Genomic DNA, 20,518 nt, shown 5'->3' with positions numbered 1-20,518 from the left:
GAAAGGTCAAACCAGTTGAGTCCTAACCTAGGGTTGCAGAGGATGCATGGGGCAAGGATCTTTAGGAGGTGGGGAATCTGGAGGGAAAATAAAGGTCTAACCAGGTGAACTTCCTAAGTCTGTTGATGAAGACAGTGACTTCTCCCCACAACCTTTTTTTTTTTGGTGTGTGTGTGTGTGTGTGGTGCTGGGGATTGACTCAGGCCTTGTGCATATAAGGCAAGCACTCTACCAACAGAGCTGTGTCCCCAGCCCTCTCTCCTACCCCTTTGCCTGCAGCTGACAAAGCCAGTCTGGAGCCCCTTCCTAGACCTGGAGGGGAGGGAGGGAAGGGAAAGAGGGAGGCTGGTTGTGTATCGGGACTTCACAGAAACAAATTCCCTGTCAAAACAGTAAGTTTTTAGAAGTTGCAAGCTAATTTAGTCATTTTTTTTTTTTTTTCCTTTTTTGTGGTGCTGGGGATCAAACCCAGGGTCTTATGCTAGGCAGGTACTGGACCACTGAGCTACATCCCCAGCCCTGCTTTGGACATAGTTGATGAGAACTATCATGGGAAAACTTTTTCCAACTGTTAAAGTTGTTTTTGGAGACAGGTGTCCCACTAGATGGCCTAGGCTAGCCTCAAACTCCTGAGCTCAAGTGATCTGCCTCAGCATCCTGAGTGGGACAACATGTGTGTGCCACTGTGCCTGGCTCTGTCATCCCGTTTTGCCACACATTCTCTTTATTAAAAAATAAATAAAATAAAATTACTGTAGTGGGCTGGGGGTTTAGTTCAGTGGTAGAACCCTTGTTAGCATGCATGTGGTCTTAGGTTTGATCCCCAGCAATACACACATGCACACATGCGCACACACACACTACTGTGGCAAGAAACCTCTCCTCCTTTTTTCCCCACACATGAAGAAACTGTCCCTGAGAGAAGAGACTTGCCTCATGATGAGTGTAGGACCCAGTACTCCGGGAAAGATCTGGGCTGAGATAGGAGAGATGAGTGGTTTCGAAGCCCAATCTGATCTGGCTCTCCAGATCATAAGTCAGTTTCTTGCCTGAATACCAGAAAATCCCAGATCTCAGAAGCTCTTGGATGTGGGACTTTGTGTGCCAGTTTCTGGCATTGGTAGTTACACAGATGCAAATGAATGTCATATGAATTCACTTTCATTAAAAAAAAAAAAGTTAGGGACTGGGGATGTGGCTCATTGGTAGAGCACTTGCCTAGCATGTGCAGGGCCCTGGATTCAATCCCTAGCACTATAAGAACAACAAAAACACTAGCTGCTGCCCTTTTTTGGAAGTGGGAACCACCAGGGCCAGCATTCACTGAAAGCCACGTCTAGGCTTCAGCCTATAGAAGTTGGGGCTCTCTGGGGTATAAGAAATAAGAAATGCGTATAGCAAAGTCCAGTGCAAATGAGTGATTAAATAGATAGCTTGGTTGGCCAGCCAGGTGGTAGGACCTTCAAAGTGGGGGACTTGGCAGCATGAGCAGCAGGGCATCCTGGGCAAGTTCCTGGGATGGCTACTGAGGAGAGTTGGGAAGAGGCTGGAGGCGCATGGCCAGATAGGTCAGCTCTGGGTAATGAGGCTGGAGCTGCTAGAGACCTCCCTGGAGACGGGGGTTTGTAGCTGTCGTGTGGATTTCCACTTATCAACATCTTTCTTCTTAAAAGTCTCCTGTTGCTGAACACAATAGTGCATGCCTAGAATCCCAGCTACTGGGGAAGCTGAGGCAGGAAGATCGTAAATTCTAGGCCAGCCTTGGCAATGAAGTGGGACCCTATCTCAAAAATAAAAGGGCTGGAGGTGTGGTGAACAGGTAGGGGAAAAAAGTCTCATCTTGTTGGTCAATCACAATTGACTGAACTTTTTCTTAGTTATTGGGCATTTACTAACTTAAAATTTTTTCTTTTGTGGTACTGGGGCTCAAACCCAGAGCCTTGCTGTTAACGACCCTTGCTAAATTGCTGAGGCTGACTTTGAATTTGCAATCCTCCTGCCTTAGCTTCCAAAGTTTCTGGGATTACAGACATGGGCCATCTTGGCATTGAAGTGGGACCATATCTCAAAATAAAATTTTGGCCATCATACCCAATTGAGGTTTAGGTGTCTTTTTTTTTTAATATTTATTTTTTAGTTGTAGTTGGACACAATACCTTTATTTCACTTATTTATTTTTAAGTGATGCTGAGGATCAAACCCAAGGTCTTGCACTTGCAAGGCAAGTGCTCTACCGCTGAGCCACAACCCCAGACCAGTTTAGGTGTCTTTGAAAGGTTCTATGTATAGACTCGAGAGTCTGTAATTATAGGTATATGTGGATGTATTTACACACATACACATAGGTGTGCCTGTTTACTCACAGTGTAGGCAACATGGGGTTTATCTTTCCTTCTCCCTATTTTAACCTTTGTCAGTTTAACTCATAAGGAGTATTACTAAAACTGTGTATGTTTGACATGGATTTTTAAAAATTAATTTAAATTAATTTATTTTTGGGATTGAAATCAAGGGTGCTGTATCAATGAGCTACATCCCCAGACTTTTTAAAAATTTTAATTTTAAGGCAGGGTCTCACTAAATTTCCCACATTAACCTTGAATTTGTGATCCTCCTGTCTCAGCCTCCTGAGCAGCTGGGATTACAGACGCGCCATCACGTCCAGTTTAGGAGCAGTATCCTTACTTCTTAGAGGACAACAGACTGATTTTGGTGAGGGAAGGAACACTTTGAATGAATTTCTGTAGTGGACACAAATTCTCCCGCAGGAAGCAATGAAGCTTGCACTTTAACAACCCCTCTTTCTCTTCCAAGGCCCTGGGAGTTGTTATATATTTTTATAAAATTTATATAAAGTTAAGAAATTTTAGCAGGTGTGGTGGTGCGTGCCTGTAATTTCAGCAGCTCCAGAGCCAAGGCGGGAGGATCACAAGTTTAAAGCAGCTTCAGCAACTTAACAAGGCCTTAGCAATTTAACAAGTGCTGGGGATGTAGCTTTAGTGGTTAAGCATCCCTGTGTTTAAAATAAAATAAAAATTTAATAACAATCAGTTAAGACCACTGTTTTATTCTACTATTTCTCCTTCTCACTGTTCCCTTCTGTCAGGTGACCTTGTATTGGCCCTGAACATTTTTGTGCATCTGGAAAGGCTGAGTTATGAATATATTTGATTTAGGTTTCTTTACGTAGTTAGTACTCACTTCCATGGACAGTTCATATATGGCTAAGTGTCCTGGCATTTGAAAGGCTGTCATGCCTCAAAAGTTTCAGGAACAGAGTTCCAGTGCAAAGGCATCTTGTGAGTGTATAATGGAGGCGCGTAAGTGAAGGAAGATAAACAGTTTGAAAGGACTAGAGTTAGAAGATAGTCTCCAGAAGAGTCTTCAAACCACGACAGCTATACAAATGGAAATGGAGGACTCAGTTCTTACCTATGCTCACTAAGAAGGGGAGTTTTCTGCTCCCGGGAATGTATTTGATAACACAGTGAATACTAGTATACTTGGACATGTTAGAAGACTGAATTATCGTTATTTTCTCAACATAAAATGATATTACAAAACCATTGTATTATGAAGGACAATGAAAGAGTATACCCAGCTGGGCACAGTGGCCTGCACCTGTAGTCGCAGCTTCTCAGGAACGTGAGGCCAGACTGGGCAAAATAACAAGACTCCATCTCAAAAAAAGAAGACAAGAAGAGCAGGCCCCCCAAAAGTAGAAAAGATAATACTATGTTGTTTTTCTTGAGTTTGTGATATGGCATTTGTCAGCTTTTAAAAATGTATGATTTCATCGGGCCAGTGGCATGTGCCCATAATCTCAGTGGCTCAGGAGGCTGAGGCAGGAGGATTGAGAATTCAAAGCCAGCCTCAGCAACTTATTGAGGCCCTAAGCAACTCAGTGAGACCTTGTCTCTAAATAAAATACAAAATAGGGCTGGGGATGTGGCTCAGTGGTCCAGTGTCCCTGAGTTTAATCCCTGGTACCAAAAAAAAAAAAAAGTATGATTTCTGCTGGGCACTGTGGTGCACACCCCTAATTCTAGCAATTTGGGAGCTGAGTCAAGAGGATTGCAAGGTTGAGGCCAGTGTTAGCAATTTAGCAAGGCTCTAAGCAACTTAACAAGACTGTCTCAAAATAAAAATAAATACAAAGGGCAGGGGTTATCACTTACTGGTAAAGTCCCTCTGGGTTCAATTCCCATTACCAGAAAAAAAAAAAAAAAAGAGGGAAAAAAAATTTAGTGATACGCTAAACAGCTAGTGAGACCCTGTCCCAAAATAAAAAATAAAATGTGCTGGGAATGTAGCCTCTGGGGTCAATTCCCAGTACCTTCCACCCCAAAATTATGATTTCTTATTTTGAATAAATAGTCTATTTGTGCCAGATTATGTGTATTTTTTTTTCTTAATGAGAGTTCCAAAAATTACATAAGGGCTGGGGCTGGGTCTCAGTGGTAGAGCACTTGCCTAGCATGCATGAGGCCCTGGGTTCCATCCTCAGCACTGCAAAAAACAAAATGTACCTTTCAGGTCCCATCTGCCTTCAGCCCTCAGGGTGACTATCTTGGCAAAGATTAAGCTTCTCTGTTTTGGAAGACCTGGTTACAACTTGTCTCCTCTAGCCCTTTGGAAAATGAAAATGTCTTGGCCTTTAACTTGATTTTGATTAAAATAAGACTTTATAAGGCCAGAACTTTTGCAGATTGAGGTGTGACTATAGTACTAGATTTCTTTTCCCTCCTCCACATACTGTGAATCTTAGCAACCCCAGCATAGGAATTTTTCCTCTTGTTAAAGTACTTCACAGCTTCTGTTTAGCATATCTGAATTGCCAGCATCACTCCTCTTGTGTTTTGGGGCCATTAGTAAGTAAAGTAAGAGTTACTTGAACACAAGCACTGTGTCACTGTCAGGGCCAATGTAATAACCAGGCTGGCTGCAGATGGGCAGGTGGTTTACACAGGGTGGTTACCTTGGAAGGGGAACCTTTTTTGTGTGGCCTGGCCATAGCCCTCGGGGTAGGCAAGTGCTCCTACCAGCCATTTTTTTTTCTTTTCTTTTTTTTTCATTTTGAGACATATCTCATTAAATTGCCCAGGCTGGCCTCAAATTTGGGATCCTCTTGTCTCAGATTTACAAATAGCTAGGATTATGGGATTACAAGCAAGGGACACCACACCCAGCTGAAATCTTTCTCCTTTTGTTTTGTAAAAACAGGCCTTTTTCTAGAGAGGCATGCTTGTGCTCACCTATAATTCCTGCAGCTTAGGAGACTGAGGCAGATTGCAAGTTTGAGGCCAGCCTGAACAATTTAATTTAGCAAGACCTTATTGCAAAATTTAGAAAATTTTTTTCCACATTTTTTATTAGTGCATTGTAGTTGTAGATATGAGACAACCCCTACACACATACACTTTCTTTTCCAATTTTCGCTCTAACTAGAGAGAAAACATACAGCTCTTGACCTTGAGTTTGGCTTATTTTGCTTAACCTAATGGTCTCTAGTTCTATCCATTTTCCTGCAAATGACATAGTTTCATTTTTATTTGTAACTGAATAAATCTCCATTGTATATGTATGTATGTATGTATGTGTGTGTGTGTGTGTGTGTGTGTATATATATATATATATATATATATATATATATATACACCACATTTTCTTTATCCATTCATCCATTGATGGCCAGACACCTGGGCTGGTTCTATAGTTTGGCTATTATGACTTGTGCTGCTATAAACATGGGTGTGCGTTTATTGCTACAGCATGATGCCTTTAATTAATTTATTTATTTATTTTGGTGGGGGATACCGGGTATTGAACTCAGGGGCACTCAACCACTGAGCCACATCCCAGCCTATTTTGTATTTTATTTAGAGACAGGGTCTCACTGAGTTGCTTAGCACCTCTCTTTTGCTGAGGCTGGCTTGGAACTCTCAATACTCCTGCCTCAGCCTCCTGAGCTGCTGGGATTACAGGCCTGCACCACCACACCCAGCTAATCTATCTTTCTATCTATCTGTCTGTCTGTCTATCTATCTATCTATCTATTTATTGGTACTACAGATTTAACCCAGAGCACTGTACCACTGAGCTACATTCCAAGCCCTTTTTATTTTTTATTTTGAGACAAGTGCTCAAAAAATTGCTTAGGGTCTCACAAAATTGCTGAGACTGACCTCAAACTTGCAATTCTGCCTCAGCCCCCAAGTCAGGCATGTGTTGCCACCTTGCCCAACTGGGACCAAATCTTTGAAGAGATTAGTGATGCCATCTTCACAGATGTCAAAGGAGGGGCTCAGTCAGTTCATGGTGGAGCAGGTTTCTCAAGCCCCTGTCCTGAGGTGCATCTGGACTCCAGTGAGCCCAAGGTGGGCGCACCTTGGGTTCCCTTCCCTCCCTGAGCCCAGCTTCCCATCTGGGAAATGGGAATAACAACATTCTCCTGAGAGAGAAGTGACAGAATGGGGCTGGGGCTCAGCTCAGTGGGAGAGCCCTTGCCTAGCATGCGGGAGGCCTTGGGTTCAATCTCCAGCACCACCAAAAATAAAAAAGAGAGAGAGAGAGAAAATGTTTGGTCCATCCTTTGCTGAGTGCTTGGCAACTAGTAAGAGAAAATTATAGAAAATATCTTGCTAGTCACATTTTATGACTTCCTGCAATTATTTCATTAGTGTTTCATAAATCTTTTGAGAGTTTCATATGGGAAAGTCTGGCTCTGTACTTAGTCACCTCAACAGCAATAGAATGCTCATTTTTTTGCCTGAAATAGCAGGAAGCACCACAGAGAAATCTGTCATTTTTGGTAGCAAATAAAGCATGTGCCACACACTTGTAAATGTACATTTTGTTTTTGTTTTTTTGAGTTGGTGTCTTATCATGTTGTCTAGGCTGGCCTTGACATCTTGGCTGAAGTAATCCTCCTGCCTCAGCCACCCAAGTACCTGGGACTATAGGCATGTGCCACCTGGCTTGGTTAAACACTTGTGCATAAGTATTCGGAGTAGCTGGATTCATGATTGCCTCAATCTATAAGCAACCCAAGTGTTTATCAACTGGCAAAGGAAGCCTGCCCCCCCATGGTGCACACCTGTAATTTGGGGGCTGAGACAGGAGGGGGTCTTAAGCTTGAGACCAGCCTCAACAACTTAGCAAGACCCTGTCTCAAAAAATAAAAAAGGATGGGCTGGGGTGGTGGCTCAGTGGCAGAGCACCACATAAAAACAAATAAACAAAATAAAGGTATTGTGTCCATGTATAGCTAAAAAAAATATTTTAAAAAAATTTAAAAGGCTGGGGATGTGGCTCAGTGGTAAAGTGTCCCTGGGTTCAGTCCTCAGTGAAAGTGGGAGGGGGGCTGGGGAGAAGGTTATAAAAGAACATTGGCCAGAACTAATTTCATTATGCACTTGAAAGTGGGAAAAAGATGTTGTTTTAAAAAATACCTACACCACTCTGGGACATGGATAAAGCAATAATAAAGATAAGCAAATTCAGTAACCACAAGTGGTCAGACTTAATCACACATCAAATTTAAGTCAACCAACAGCTCATTATTATTATCAGTTAATTATACTCTCCATTCTCTGGGTTAAGTTTGCCTTCTCATCATTAGAGATGGACACATTTTACACTGAATAAACAAAATCCTTTCAGGTCAGGTACCTTGAACCTAAGAGTGTCCCTTTAACTTAAGTGGATACCTTCTTTACAGGCAGATTTGGATCTGACTTTTTGCTTTTCTTGCTCAGAGGCGGAGTACTTATATTCTGTTTCTTAGGTCTTTGTTCTAAGAGCAGGGGAGCTCCGAGGGTTTTGGCCAGGGCAGCATCCTGGTTGGATACGCCTTCAGGTCCCAGAAACTGCCTTGTGGAGGGTGGATGGGGACACTGTGGAAGCAGCAGCAAGGCCCTGCAGAGGCCTGGCAGTTCCTGGAGCTGTGCGCCTCAAAGGGATCCAGTTTCCTCTATGTAAATATTTCAGCTTTAAAGAAAGACCATCATGGCCAGGTGCAGTGGTGCACACCTGTAATCCCAGAAGCTTGGGAGGCTGAGGTGGGAGGATCGTGAATTCAAAACCAGCCTCAGCAATTTACTGAGGCACTAAGCAACTCAGCAAGACCCTGTATCTAAATAAAGTGAAAAAAAGAAAAAAGGGCTGAGGATATGGCTCAGTGGTTAAAGCGCCCCTGGGTTCAATGCCCAATAGGGGCGGGGCGCCACATAAAGTCCAAAATGAAATTAAGGACTTCTTGGCCAGAGCGGGAACCACGGTCGAGTCTGGGGGCTCGGGTGGTATTCTGCTCTTAGAACCCACAGTGTTTGAAGAGAGACTGGGAAAGGCACTGGGGAGGAGAGAGGATGCTGGACCAATCCAGGTGGGTGTGAGAACTGAGACTGAGAATTTCTGATTGGCCGCAGGTGCTCTTGCCCAAGTAAACTCCAGGGGTTCTTGCGAGGGAGGGCGCCAAAGGGAAGCCTCAGACCTGTCCTGAGTGTCCTGGGGAAGCTGGGCAGGAAGGAGAGCCTGGGAGGAAGCAGCTCTTCCTTCCTCGCCCTCGACCTCGCCCTCACCCTCTGCAGATGCCCTCCTCTCCCAGACCTCCCTGCAGCTGCGCATAGTGAGCAAAGGACGAGGCTGGTACAGGGTCTCCCTCACCTGGGCTTGAATCTGGGTCTGCTGTTTTCTAACAGCATGATCCTGGACAGGTTGATTTACAGTGTGTGTGTGTGTGTGTGTGTGTGTGTTTTACTGGGGATTGAACTCAGGAGCGCTCAACCACTGAGCCACATCCCCAGCCCTATTTTGTATTTTATTTAGAGACGGGCTCACTCAGTTGCTTAGTGCCTTGCTTTTGCTGAGGCTGGCTCTGAACTGCCTCAGCCTCCTGAGCTGCTGGGATTACAGGCATGCAATACCACACCTGGCCTTTCTTTAGGCTCTCTCTCTCTCTTTTTTTTTTAAGAATTTTTTAATATTTATTTTTTAATTTTGAGGTGGTCACAACATCTTTATTTTATTTTTATGTGGTGCTGAGGATCGAACCCTGCGCCCCGCGCATGCCAGGCGAGCGCGTTACCGCTTGAGCCACATCCTCAGCCCTCTTTAGGCTCTTGAGGGCTCCTGGACCTGGGGCTGCTGGTCCCAGGGGATGACATCTTGGCATCTTAGACCTGGAAGGACCTGGGGCTGGCCCTGGGTTTGACCCACAGCACCAAGAGAAACAAGGAAAGAAAGGAACTGGAGGACTCTTACAGGCCCTGAAGGGTACCTGGCATCTGTGGACAGCAGACTGGGCTAGGAATTCTGAGTACTCTGTTCCAAATTTACTCAGTGACCTTGGGTGACCTCTAGTGGCAAAGTATGACAACACGGTGTCCCAGCAAGGATGTGTTTGTAGGTTTGTACAACATTTAGTTGGTATGTTTGCCTTTGTAGCAGTACTGGGTAGAAATGCTGTGTGTGTGTGTGTGTGTGTGTACCAGGGATTGAGCCCAGGGGTGCTTTTACCACTGAGCCACATCCCCAGCTCTTTTTGTTCTAAAATTTGAGACAGGGTTTCACTAAATTGCTTAGGGCCTGCAATCCTCTTGACTCAGTTCCCGAGTCACTGGGATTACAGGCATGTGCCACCACACCCAGGCTCCCGGCCCTTTTTGAGACTGGATCTTCCTAAATTGCCCAGGCTGGCCTTGAACTTGTGATCCTCCTGCCTCAGCCTCCTGAGTATCTGGGCATACAGATGTGCACCACTGTGCCTCACTCTTCCCCACTTTAAGCATGCCTGTGTGGCTTGCCCAGCCCGTCTCTTCCTCTGGTGCCTCCTCCTCCCTCCTCCTGGGATTTCTCCTAGCTGCTGGTCCTGCCTGTTCTCTACAGAACACTTTCTCTGGGTCCTGCCAGCCCCAGGCCGGCTCTGAGACCCGTGAGGCTGGGCTGAGCCCCTGTGCGCGTTCCTGGGGTAGTGAGTGGGGGCTAATTGCAGGTCCTCAACTGAGGCTTAGGATCCCAGGGACATTCCTGATGAGTCCCCACCTTCCTTCAGGAAGGCTTTTGGTCTGCAGTGATCCTGCCCAGATGTCCTGTGACCCTTTCATGGGGGTCACAGTGCACACCCTTGCCTGAAAGACCCACCAGGACCTGGGTGGGCACAGAGTGGGGTGTGGCTGGGACTGAGCCTGGGACTGTATTTGGCCTTGGTTTGGGGGTGAGGCTCTTTCGGGCTTGTTTTGGAACTGGGAGAGGAGGCTCCCCTGGGATTTGAGTGGGTCGCGCCTAGGCTTAGTTAGGGCCTCTGGGTGCTGCTCACACCCGCTTGCCCTGATCTCATACTGCCCTGCACTGTCGTCTGCCTGTCAGTGACCTCTACAGCAGGTCACAGGGCCATGTGGGTGCAGCCTCTGTCCCCAGACCCTCCTTGGGCGGCTGGAACACACACAGACCCTCTGGGGAGCTCAGGCAGGGTCTGCTGCTCCCCATTTCCACCCAGCGTCCCCACCCAGCGTCCCCAGTGTTCCAAGGCAGCAGCTGGTGAGGAGGCTTTGGCTGGCTGGCTGGTGTCCTGGGGTGGCATCTCCTTTCCACTGCTGAGGGTGCAGCCCAGAGCTCACCCTGTGGCTGCTTGGGGTGACAGGGTGGGGTCACCCAGGGCAGGTGATCCGGTCCCCACCTCCTCCCTGAGCTTCTTGGACACTGGCCTTATTCCCGCTCCGAGGCTGCTCCCTCTGCTGGTCTGCCTCAGCTCAGCGCATAGCCGCCCTACTTAGGGGTCCTGGCCCTGAGGTGTCAGGGACACAGGGTTGGGGATTTCTGGTCAGAGGGGGAGCAGGGCAGCCGGGGAGTGGGGGTGGGGTGGGGGGAGGCGAGGAGAAGGAGGGTTTGGGGCCCCAGGGCCCCGATTTTACCAAAAGCACAGTCACAGACCCTGAGTAGTGCTCAGCCTTCTATTGGAGACTCTGCCTCCCTGGGACAGGGGTGTCCAGGTGACCTGAGCATTCCCAGAAGAGTGGACGGGCAGGGGCGGGGGTCTGGTGCTGTCCACTTGGGGACGTGGCGAGCTCGCGCGTGTGTGGGTGCTCATGAAGTGCTGTTGACACCAGGACCCAGGGCCGCATCCCCCGGGCAGCCTAGGGACAGGCAGCCCTCACTCCCGAGGCCTTCCCTCTCCCTGGACGACGGTCCTTCAGGGGTCCTCGGCCAGTGTCTCTCGGGGCTGGACCCACCCCTGGGCGGCCGGTGGTGCGTGTGCGTGGGGCGGAGGAAGGGCCGGCCGAGGGCCCCCGGGGCCTAGTCGTCCTTGTCCTTGGCCCCATGCTTGAGGATGCGGGTGAACTCCACGTAGTTGAAGTTGCCCTTCTTGTCGATGGGCGCCTCGCGGTACATCTCGTCCACTTCCTCGTCCGTGAAGCGGTCTCCCATGGTGGTGAGCAGCTCCCGGAGGTGGTCCTCATGGATGAAGCCTGGGGGCCGGGCCAGGGTCTGTGAGGGCAGGGACCTGGGCTGGACGCACCAGACCCCGACCCGCCAGCCCACCGTCCTTGCAGACCTCATGGCCGGAGAGAGGCCAGGAAGGTGCCACCCTAGTGTGCTCAGCTCAGGGAACAGGGGACTTGGGCCGGAGGGCCCAGGAGCGCTGCCGGGTCTACCAGAAAGAGCTCTGCCCTAGTCCTGTCTGCAGGGCGCGGGGCTGTGGGTGCAGGGAGTGTTGGGCACACCGTTTTACAAGTGAGCTCTGCAGTTCCACAGCCTGAGTTGGAATGGTAATCTCCAATCTTTGCTGTGTGACCTTGGGCAAGGTACCTAAGCTCTCTGTGCCTACTTGATCTGGAAAACAGGGCTGAAAAATCCCAACCTGGCAAGAGAACTATAAAGATGGGAAAATGTTCTGAACATGCTGGGGCCAAGGCAGACCTGGGGCCACTGAGAGTCCACTGTTGCCACCTTCACTCAGCATGTTCCTGGGGACAGCTATCTGCGGGACAGAGGATCTGGCTGGCTGGGACTGTCTTCTGTTCCTTGTTGGCAAGAAGGGCGCCTGACTTGATTTCTGGAAAGCTCTACAGCAGAGGGACAGTAGGGGTGGGGGTGGGGGTGAGACGAGGAAGTGGGGCGTCTTGGTGGGCCTGGGCTGTCCTGTTAGTGGCCCGGGAGAGAGCAGGAGGGGCCTGGCTTTGGCTGCTCTGGCAGCGGCAGGGGAAGTGCCTGGCGGCCGCGGGCTGACCTGAGGCCTCCTCGTCGAAGCAGGCGAAGGCGTTGCGGATCACGTCCTCAGGGTCGGTGCCGTTCAGCTTCTCCCCGAACATGGTGAGGAACATGGTGAAGTTGATGGGCCCCGGGGCCTCGCTCATCATGCCCTCCAGGTACTCGTCCGTGGGGTTCTTCCCTGCACGGGCGGGTGGGCCGTCGGTGCTGCGTCCAGGCCCGCCTGGCACTGCCCTCCCCGCCCGGCCCAGTGGCCAGCTTGGGCAATGGACAGCACGGTGCTGTGGCAGGCGGCCTTCTGATTTGAGGCCTGGCCCGGCTGCCACGGTCCCCGGCTGCCACCACCAGTCACCCTGCCCGTCTGGTAGGAGCATCCCTCCCCTGTGTCTGCGCACCAGTGACCCCGTGAAGACAGCGTTGCCATTCCCACTCCATAGACAGGTAAGGAGGCTGGTCCAGGGCCACCCAGCCAGTAAACAGGGAGCATGACACCAAACCATTCGAACCCAGGTAGCCTGACCTTGAGCTCCAGACAGAATTTCAAAAGTGGTCAGAGTAGCAAGTTTTGGTGTCACGCAGGCCTGGATTTGCACCCCAGCTCTGTGCCTTAGTTTCCCATGTCTCTTAGGAGTACTGTGAAGATGAATAAGGTAACGGCTGCAAAACACCTGTAAGGATGAACTTATGGGCTCATCCAGCTCTACCACTTAGATGTGTGACACTGGACAAATTACTTAACCTCTCTGAGCCTCAGTTTCCTCCTTTAGGAATGATAATCATGTCTACCAGATAGGGAGGAGCCTTCGACGTCCCTATGGTTGCTGAGTCCCTATGGGATGGTTTGTGAAGCTGAGGCTTGGGAGAGCTAGGACCTGCAGGACTCGAGTAGAGCACCTAGGGCCACCCCACTCCCCTGGCTTCTGTCCCCCCCTTGGATGAAACTGGAGGGCCCCAGGTGAGAGCCCTGCTGGGCGACCTCCTGGGAGAGGGAGGCTCCAAGTGAGCCTGGCCTGACTAGAGAACCTGTCACTCCTACTCGGCAGGCAGGAGCCAGGGCACAGACGGGCAAGGAGCCGGTCCAGGGCCACACTGCCACACTGCCAGGGGAGGCAGCGTCCAGGTGAGCCCCGCTCAGGTGGCCTGTTCTCACCAGCTGCCTCAGGAGGGTGTGGGAGGCCAGGTGCCCATTACAGGGGCAGGGAATGGGCAGCGCTAGGGCCTTCCTGGGGGCTGTTGGCTTGACGCTCTTGGCTTGACCACACGCTGCCCAGTGATGCCGGACTTCCTGCCTGGCTCTGGCCCAGGTGCCTTCACCAGGATGACAGCGCTCCAAGAGCAGCTGCCCACGGCCAGCACATGCGGAGCAGCGGCCTGGCCTCTGGAGCGAGGTTTCCTCACTGAGCAGAGTGAGTTGGAAGTGAGCCCTGGGCCCTCAGGTGCCAAGATGCTGACTGGAGAGGTCACTGAGGTGAGGGAGGGGCTCCTGTCCCCCGCCAGCTCAGCCTCCCCCTACAATGGAGCCTGCAGTTCAAACTCCTCTTCCTTCTTCTTTAATTCAGAGACTCAGTCTCACCAAGTTGCACAGGAGGACCTTGAACTTGCCCCCTGCCTCAACCTCCCAAGTCACTGGGGTTGCAGGCTTGTGCCCCCACACTGGCCCACAGCTCACTCTTTCATTCAGCTGCCAGTCCTCTATTTTTATTTACTTTTGTGTTTTTAAAATGATTTGTTTGTTTCTTATTACTGTTATCTGGTACTGGGATGGAACCCAGGGGTGGGTTTACCACTGAGCCACATCCCAGCTCTTTTTATTTTTTGAGACAGGGTCTCTAAGTTGCTGAGGTTGGCCTCAAACTTGCAATCCTCCTGCCTTAGCCTCCTGAGTCATTGGGATTATAGGCATGTGCCACCATGCCTGGCCCAACCCCCTTCTTTAAATCAGATGTCACTGGGCGTCCAATTAATGCATCTGCCCAAGACGGCCCCACTCTGCCGTCAGCCTGAAAATCCTGTGCTGGACCCCAGACACATTCCGGAACTGCTCTTTGCCTCAGTTTCCCTGTCCATGGAGTGTGTGAAGCACAAGCAGCTGCCCCCAGGGCGGCTACCACAGGACTTGTGACAAAGGAAGTGCTCAGGAAGTGCGGAGCAGCCCTGCAGCCCCTGGGAGCCCGCACCACCCGCTGGCCTGGTCCCTGCTCACCTAGGGAGGCCAGCATGTCATGCAGGTCCTCCTTGTCGATGAAGCCGTCCCGGTTCTGGTCGATCATGTTGAAGGCCTCCTTAAACTCTTGGATCTGGGACTGGTCAAACATTGCGAAAACATTGGACGTGGCCCGCTGTGGCCTCTTCTTGGTGGTCTTGGCCTTGGCCCGCTTGCTGGACATCTTGGCTTGAGGTGGGTGGAGCTTCCCTGCAGGGAGGGGGTGCAGGGCATACCTGGGTCAGGGGTTCTCCCTGTCTCCCCCAGATGGCTCTCGGCTGCAGGCCTGGCCTTCACAGCCTCCCACAGGCTCAGGCCTCCCAACACCCAGTTCTTCACAAAGGCAGACACTAGGGATTGAACCCAGGGGTGGGGACACTTAATCACTGAGTCACACCCCCAGCCATATTTCTTTCTTTATTGGAACTGGGGATTGAACCCAAGGGTGCTTAACCATTCAGTCACATCCCCATCCTGCCCTTTTTAAAATCCCCATCCCTATTTATTTCATATTTTGAGATAGGGTCTCACTAAATACTGAGGCTGGCCTTGAACTTTCGATCCTCCTGCCTTAGCCTCCCAAACTGCTGGGATTACTGGGGTGCACCACTGCACCCAACTGGGCTCTGTGATCTTGAACAACTTCCTCTCCAAGCCCGAGCATTCTCCTCTGGGAATGGGGATAAACTAACCAAGTGCTTGAAAAGCACCTGAAATGGTCCTGGCATAGAGTCAGGTATTTTTGCTCTGAGTGGGTAGAACATTTAGGACTAGACGTGTATGTCCTTTAATCCTGACAGCACTCACTGCCCGCTCTCTCTCTCCAAGTGGAAAGATGGGGCTCCATGGGGGAGGCAGAGTGGGGTTCTGCTGGGCCTCCTTCCAGGAACCCTGGGACCCACAGGAGGGGCCTGACCAGCAGGCTGCATGCCTGACATTCCTCCTCCCCCTCAGCCCTCCCCATCCCGCGTGCTGCCTGTGGGAGGCTCTGGGAACTCTGAAGTCCACCCCCCACACTGCATGTCCTCCCAAGGCAGTCTGCCAGCCCCTGGGCGAGTGACAGACCAGTTCTGGGCCCTGTCCTGTGCTTTCAGGGGACTGAGGTCCCCAGGCTGAGGGGCCAGTTTCTATTCTCATTGTGCAGATCCAGCCTAGCATCTTTGTCCCATTCACTGGCCTCTTGGAAGCGCTGGGAGGTTCCTGCTGCCCCCAGCTCCTAAGCAAGCCTGTGTCCTTCAGCCTGGCATTCAAGGCTGTGAGAGCCCTCCTGCCTCTCCCAGCCCGCACCCCTCCCTCCTCTGCACCCCTCCCTTCTCCATCTTGTGCCCAGGCCCCAGGCTTCCTCCCAGGCCCACCTGCAGGGCCCCTTCTTCTGGGCCAGGGCCGGGCCGGGAGCTGCTCTCCCCACCCTTGTTTGACATCCACACTTGAAGCCCTCTCTCCCTCATCCTGGGGCCAGCCGACTGGCACAGCCACGGCCACCATGGGCTGGGGATGCTTGGTGAGTGAATGGCTGTCTGAGGGCGGTCTGCTGCACAGATGGGAAACTATGGTCCTCCCTGAGTCTTTGTCACAGCTGTGGGGACTATGTGCCAGAAGGCCTAGTCCTGCTCCCCTCAGCAGGCAGAGGCCCAGGAGGGGGGCTGCTCCTCTCTCCTTGGTTCCGGTTCCGAGCCCTGGTCCAGGGTCTCCTCTGCCTGTGCTACTGCTCTTCATCCAAGATCCCACGAGGACACCTTTCAAATCATTCCCAGACCTTGACCTTTTGCTTCCTTCCTTCCTTGTACTGGACTGAACCCAGGAGGGCTTTACCACCGAGCCCCATCCCCAGTTCTTATTTTTTTTTTTTTAAATTTTAAATGGGGGTCTCGCTAAGTTGCTGAGGCTGGCCTTAAACTTGTGATCCTCCTGCCTCAGCCTCCTGAGTAGCTGGAACTACAGATGCACACCACCATGTCCAGCTGGCCCTGGGCCTATGGAAGCTTATGCCCGAGCTGGGGTTTGGCCAGTCCAGTATGTCCTTGGGGCCATAGTTGCCTGAAGTCTTGAGACTGGCTGTCTGTAGCCCACCTGAGTGGGAGTGGGAAAAGTGCTGAGGGTAGGGAGTGCCATTGTCCCCAGAAACCCGCCCCCTCCTCTCTGTGGCTTAGAGGGCCCAATTCTTCCCAAGCCCATTGTTCTCTGGGAACCTGGACTCATGGTGAGCAACAAAGGCTGCCACAGAAGTCCACTCTGCCCTCCAAGGCTGAGGTGGTCATCACTGTCACCATCTGCCTGCAGAGCTCTAGGGCAGGTGTGCCCAGGCTCACCCGTGCTCTCTCTGAGCCCACCAGGGCTCTGTGCCTTTGAGGCCACCGGTCCCCAGCATGTGAAGGCCAAATAAGGTGTGCAGCCAGGATGTGGTGAGGGCACCAGGCCCCTCTGTCCACTGGCGTGACCTTGGGAGGAAGGGGTAGCGGCTCCAGGTGTGCGGTTCAGGCAACAGGCAGGAGAAGGCGAATGTGTGCCCCTAAGGGGTGAGGGCCAGTGGAGACCAAGACCCTGGCAGGCTTGGGTTGGGGGGCAGCAAACTGTGCCCCGAGGTCCTTGAGGCCTTGACAAAGAGCTCCCCCCAAGGGGCCAAGGCCTGTCGCCACAAGCAGGTTGAGAGACCAGGGTCAGACACAAGCCAGGGGCCTTGGGCCCTGGAGCCAACCCTTCCTCCTCCCCAAGGTCCCAGACACCAAAGACCAGACAGTGGGTACTTGGCCTGGCTGTAACCAGATGTCACCTTTCTCCTATAGTGTCTGAAATTCTACCATAACAGCAAAGACCTGGGTAGAAGCCAGATCAGGCCTGTGTCCCCTTGCTGTGACTGGGCGATGCCAGAGGCCCTGCTAAGGGCTCCCCTCATCTGAGGATGAATTACTTGACTTCCCTCAGAGCTGCCAGAGCTGGAGGCTGAGAAGATGGCCCAGAGGGGGGAAGCTCCAGGGTCAAAACACACAACACTTGGTGTGAGTGTGTGTGAGAAAGACAGACAGACAGACACACGCTCCTGGTCACCATCCCTCTCTCCTGCCCCAGGGTGTGGAAATGGGATAGGAGAGGGGACATGGATGCTCTGGAAGGGCATGGAGGCTGGCAGGGCTCAGTATCCCAGAGGCACATGGCTTCTTGAGTCAGGGAGTGCCGGCCACCTCAACACCCCTCTGGGACCCCCGAGTTCTGGGCGTGGAGAGGCAGAGCGGGACAACTTGTTCCCTCGCCAAAGGACCACTGTTTCCCAGATCCGGGGACAGTCCCGCTGCCGCCCAGCCCCAGGCTCGGACCCCCGTGGGAGCGAGCGAACTCGCAGCCCAGCCCGCACCACTGTCCACGCCCAGCAGACCCTTGCCTTCCCTGTCCCTGGGTCCTGCGCAGAGCCGGTGACGGCCGCGTCGCCGGCCAGTCCTACCACCTACTGTAGACACCCTGCGCTGGCCGGGGCGGGCTCCCACCTGGTGCCGAGAGGCGCTGGGGCGCGGAGAGGCGCGGCTGGCGGCGATGCGCTCTGCCGGGGGCTCTGGCTCTGGCCGGGGTTGGGGCTCCCGCTCCGGCCGGGGCGGGGGCGGGGCCTGCGCCCAGGGGCGGGGCCGGGGCGGGGCCAGGCGGCGAGGCGGCCGCGCCTTACAAGGCAGAAGAATGTGCGTGCTGGGCCGGGCGGGGCCCGTGCGGAGGGGCCGCGCAGCCCCCCGGCCTTATTTGGCCTTCACGTGCAGGCGGGGAAGGGGGGCAGTCGGGTGACCACCCCCTTCATTGCCGCTCCTGTCTCCAAAGGCGACAAGGCCCTTCTTGGGTACAGGGAGGGCAGGTGATGGGGGCGAGGAGGCAGAGCCTCCGGGGGTCCCCGCGCTCAGACTCCTCCCCGCATTTTTTTCCCCGAAGGCCCTGCTGTCCAGCGCGAGCCCCGTGGGAGGACTGGCTCCCAGCAGGCCAAGTATGGCCTTTTCCAGTCGGAGGCTGAGCTGGACAACTTGCATGTCGCAAAGGACCAATCATCCTCAGGCCAGGGGCCAACACAGCCTCCTGGGGAACTTTCCAGCACCCAGTTACTTACTCTGTAAGCCGTAAGGGGCACCTGCTATCCGCCTGGCAAGGTGCTGGGGACGCAGCGGTGCGCCACGGCCGCCCCCCAGGACGCGCTGTGTTTGTGGAGGGCGATGCCACGAGCGCTTAACTCCGAGCGTCTAGGACTGAGGACGAGGAGCCTGGATGGAGAAAAAAGCAGACGAGGGCAGAGTGACTGGGGTGTGTGGTCCGGGAAGTGACTTCTGAGCAGGCGGCAGTGGTGGAGTGAGCCCCGAGTGGAGCTCCCTGGGCTCCGGGCCAGGGAGCGGCAGGACAGGGTCTGAGAAGCAGGAGGAACTGTTCAGCGGATCTGAGCAGAAGGGAGGGCGACCTGCTTGTGTCTGCACCCGGTCCCCCTGCAGCCTGCCTTGGATAGACGAGGGGGTCCTGGACGAAGCAGGGAGAGTAGGGAGGCCGCCCAGCCCCGACGGTTCGGTTCCGACGGGAGGCGAGCAGTGCGGGTGGAGAAGGGTGGGCTCCCGGGCGTGTTTCTGTTGGTGCAGCCAATAGGGCTGCGGTGCACGGGGGTGGGGTGAAGGGGAAAATCAAGGTTGACTCCAAGGTTTTGGGTCTGAGCAACCGGAAAGATAGAGCTGTTATTTCCTGAGATGCGGGTGGGACACTTGTGGGTGGAGCAGGTTTTGGGAGTGATTTTCATTTAGACATATTAAATTAAAAAAAAAAAAAAACTTTATTTTTTTTTAAGTAAGTTCAGGCTTACAATAAAGTTACAAGAATTGTACAAAGTACTCCTGTATACCTTCATCTAGGTTCTCCTTTGGCTTTTCTTTTCTCTCTCTCCATATATATATTAAACATATTTATCTCCATCTCAACCATTTGAAAATAAACAGTATACATCATGCCCTTTTACCCCTAAATTTTCAGCATCATCCAAAAAAGAGTATTGTCTTACATGTCCTAGTACAGTTGCAAAAATTAAAAAAAAAAATCATTGATTCAATTACCGAATTTACAATCCATATTCCAGTTGTGCTAATTATCTCCATTTGTCATTTATAGAAATTTGTTCCAACCAAGGATCCGTCAAGATCTTGTGTTGCTTATTCCTCTCCCTGGTTGTTTTGTTTGCATGTTTGTGGTAAAATAACATAAAACTTGCCATTGGCCCTTTTCAAGTGTGGAGTTTTGTGCTGTTAAGTAGGTTTCTTTGTAGTGCAGCCACCAGCTGGGACTCTGTGCCCATTAGACACTAACTGCAGGTCCCCTCTTCTCCCAGCTTTGGTAACGCCATTCAGCTTTGCTTCTATGAATCTGATGACTCTCAAAACCTCATATGAGTGGAATCAGATAGTATTTGTCCCTTTTTGACTGGCTTATTTGTTTATTTATTTTGGCTTATTTTTCTTAGCATAATGTCCTCAAGATTCATCCAAGTTCAATATATGTCAGAATTTCCTTCCTTTTTAAGGTCGAGTTGTATGAAATTCTATCATGTTTTATGCCATATTTTGCTTTTGTATTCATTCTGCTGATGGATATTTACCTTGTGGCTATACTAAATTATGCTGTTACAATTGGGGGGAGTGTAGCTCAGTGGTAGGGCACCTGCTTAGCATGTGGGAGGCTCTGGGTTGGATTCCAAATAACCAACAAGACACCACACATTTACACACACACACACACACACAGAGTAAATGGATGAATAATGCTGCTATGAACATGGGTGTACAAATACCTGCCCAGTCTGGCTTTGAACTCCTGAATTCAAGTGTTCCATGCCCCAGCCTACAGGTGTGTACCACTGGACGGAGCCAGAAATCCATCTTTTAATGCATTCATCAGTTAATGGACACTTGGTTGGTTTCCTCTTCTTACCTGTCATGAGAAATGCTGTTACAGACATTTGCATATGAGTTTATGTGTTGATATATGTTTTCACATTTTTAGGAATGTAAGATTTTCAGAGTAAGATCATTAAGTGTGTTAGTCCGCCTTCTGTAACTATAACAATTACCTGAGACAATTAGTTTATAAAGAGAAAAGGTTTATTTTGGC

General features: G+C 51.4%; 1 protein-coding gene across 4 annotated transcripts; it reads right to left on the bottom strand.

The window, feature by feature from the left end:
• Positions 1 to 10,935: 10,935 nt before the first annotated feature.
• Myl9 (myosin light chain 9) lies at positions 10,936 to 18,958 on the bottom strand. 4 transcript variants are annotated; one of them, XM_071608908.1, is made up of 5 exons: positions 18,867 to 18,958; positions 18,489 to 18,639; positions 14,411 to 14,620; positions 12,227 to 12,388; positions 10,936 to 11,465 (listed from the first exon to the last, which is right to left on the bottom strand). In XM_071608908.1, the coding sequence occupies exons 3-5, from the start codon at positions 14,592 to 14,594 to the stop codon at positions 11,293 to 11,295; spliced, it is 519 nt and encodes a 172-aa protein (XP_071465009.1). In that variant the 5' UTR covers positions 14,595 to 14,620; positions 18,489 to 18,639; positions 18,867 to 18,958; the 3' UTR covers positions 10,936 to 11,292. The 4 variants fall into 4 exon arrangements, with proteins under 4 accessions (XP_071465009.1, XP_071465008.1, XP_071465007.1 ...); XM_071608907.1 differs by having other exon boundaries at positions 18,831 to 18,949; XM_071608906.1 differs by having other exon boundaries at positions 18,489 to 18,949.
• Between the last annotated feature and the right edge of the window lie 1,560 nt (positions 18,959 to 20,518).

Source organism: Marmota flaviventris, chromosome 2, assembly GCF_047511675.1.
Source record: "Marmota flaviventris isolate mMarFla1 chromosome 2, mMarFla1.hap1, whole genome shotgun sequence".
Lineage (NCBI taxonomy): Eukaryota > Metazoa > Chordata > Mammalia > Rodentia > Sciuridae > Marmota > Marmota flaviventris.
This window is presented reverse-complemented; position numbering and strand designations above follow the sequence as displayed.

What these genes read in the sequence shown, in the direction of transcription:
- Myl9 (XM_071608908.1), bottom strand. Translation starts at nt 14,594, where the DNA reads ATGTCCAGCAAGCGGGCCAAGGCCAAGACCACCAAGAAGAGGCCACAG. An exon ending in TGACATGCTGGCCTCCCTAG is followed by an intron (nt 12,389 to 14,410) that starts GTGAGCAGGGAC and finishes CCGCCCGTGCAG; the next exon opens with GGAAGAACCCCACGGACGAG. An exon ending in CTTCGACGAGGAGGCCTCAG is followed by an intron (nt 11,466 to 12,226) that starts GTCAGCCCGCGG and finishes CCCGGCCCCCAG; the next exon opens with GCTTCATCCATGAGGACCAC.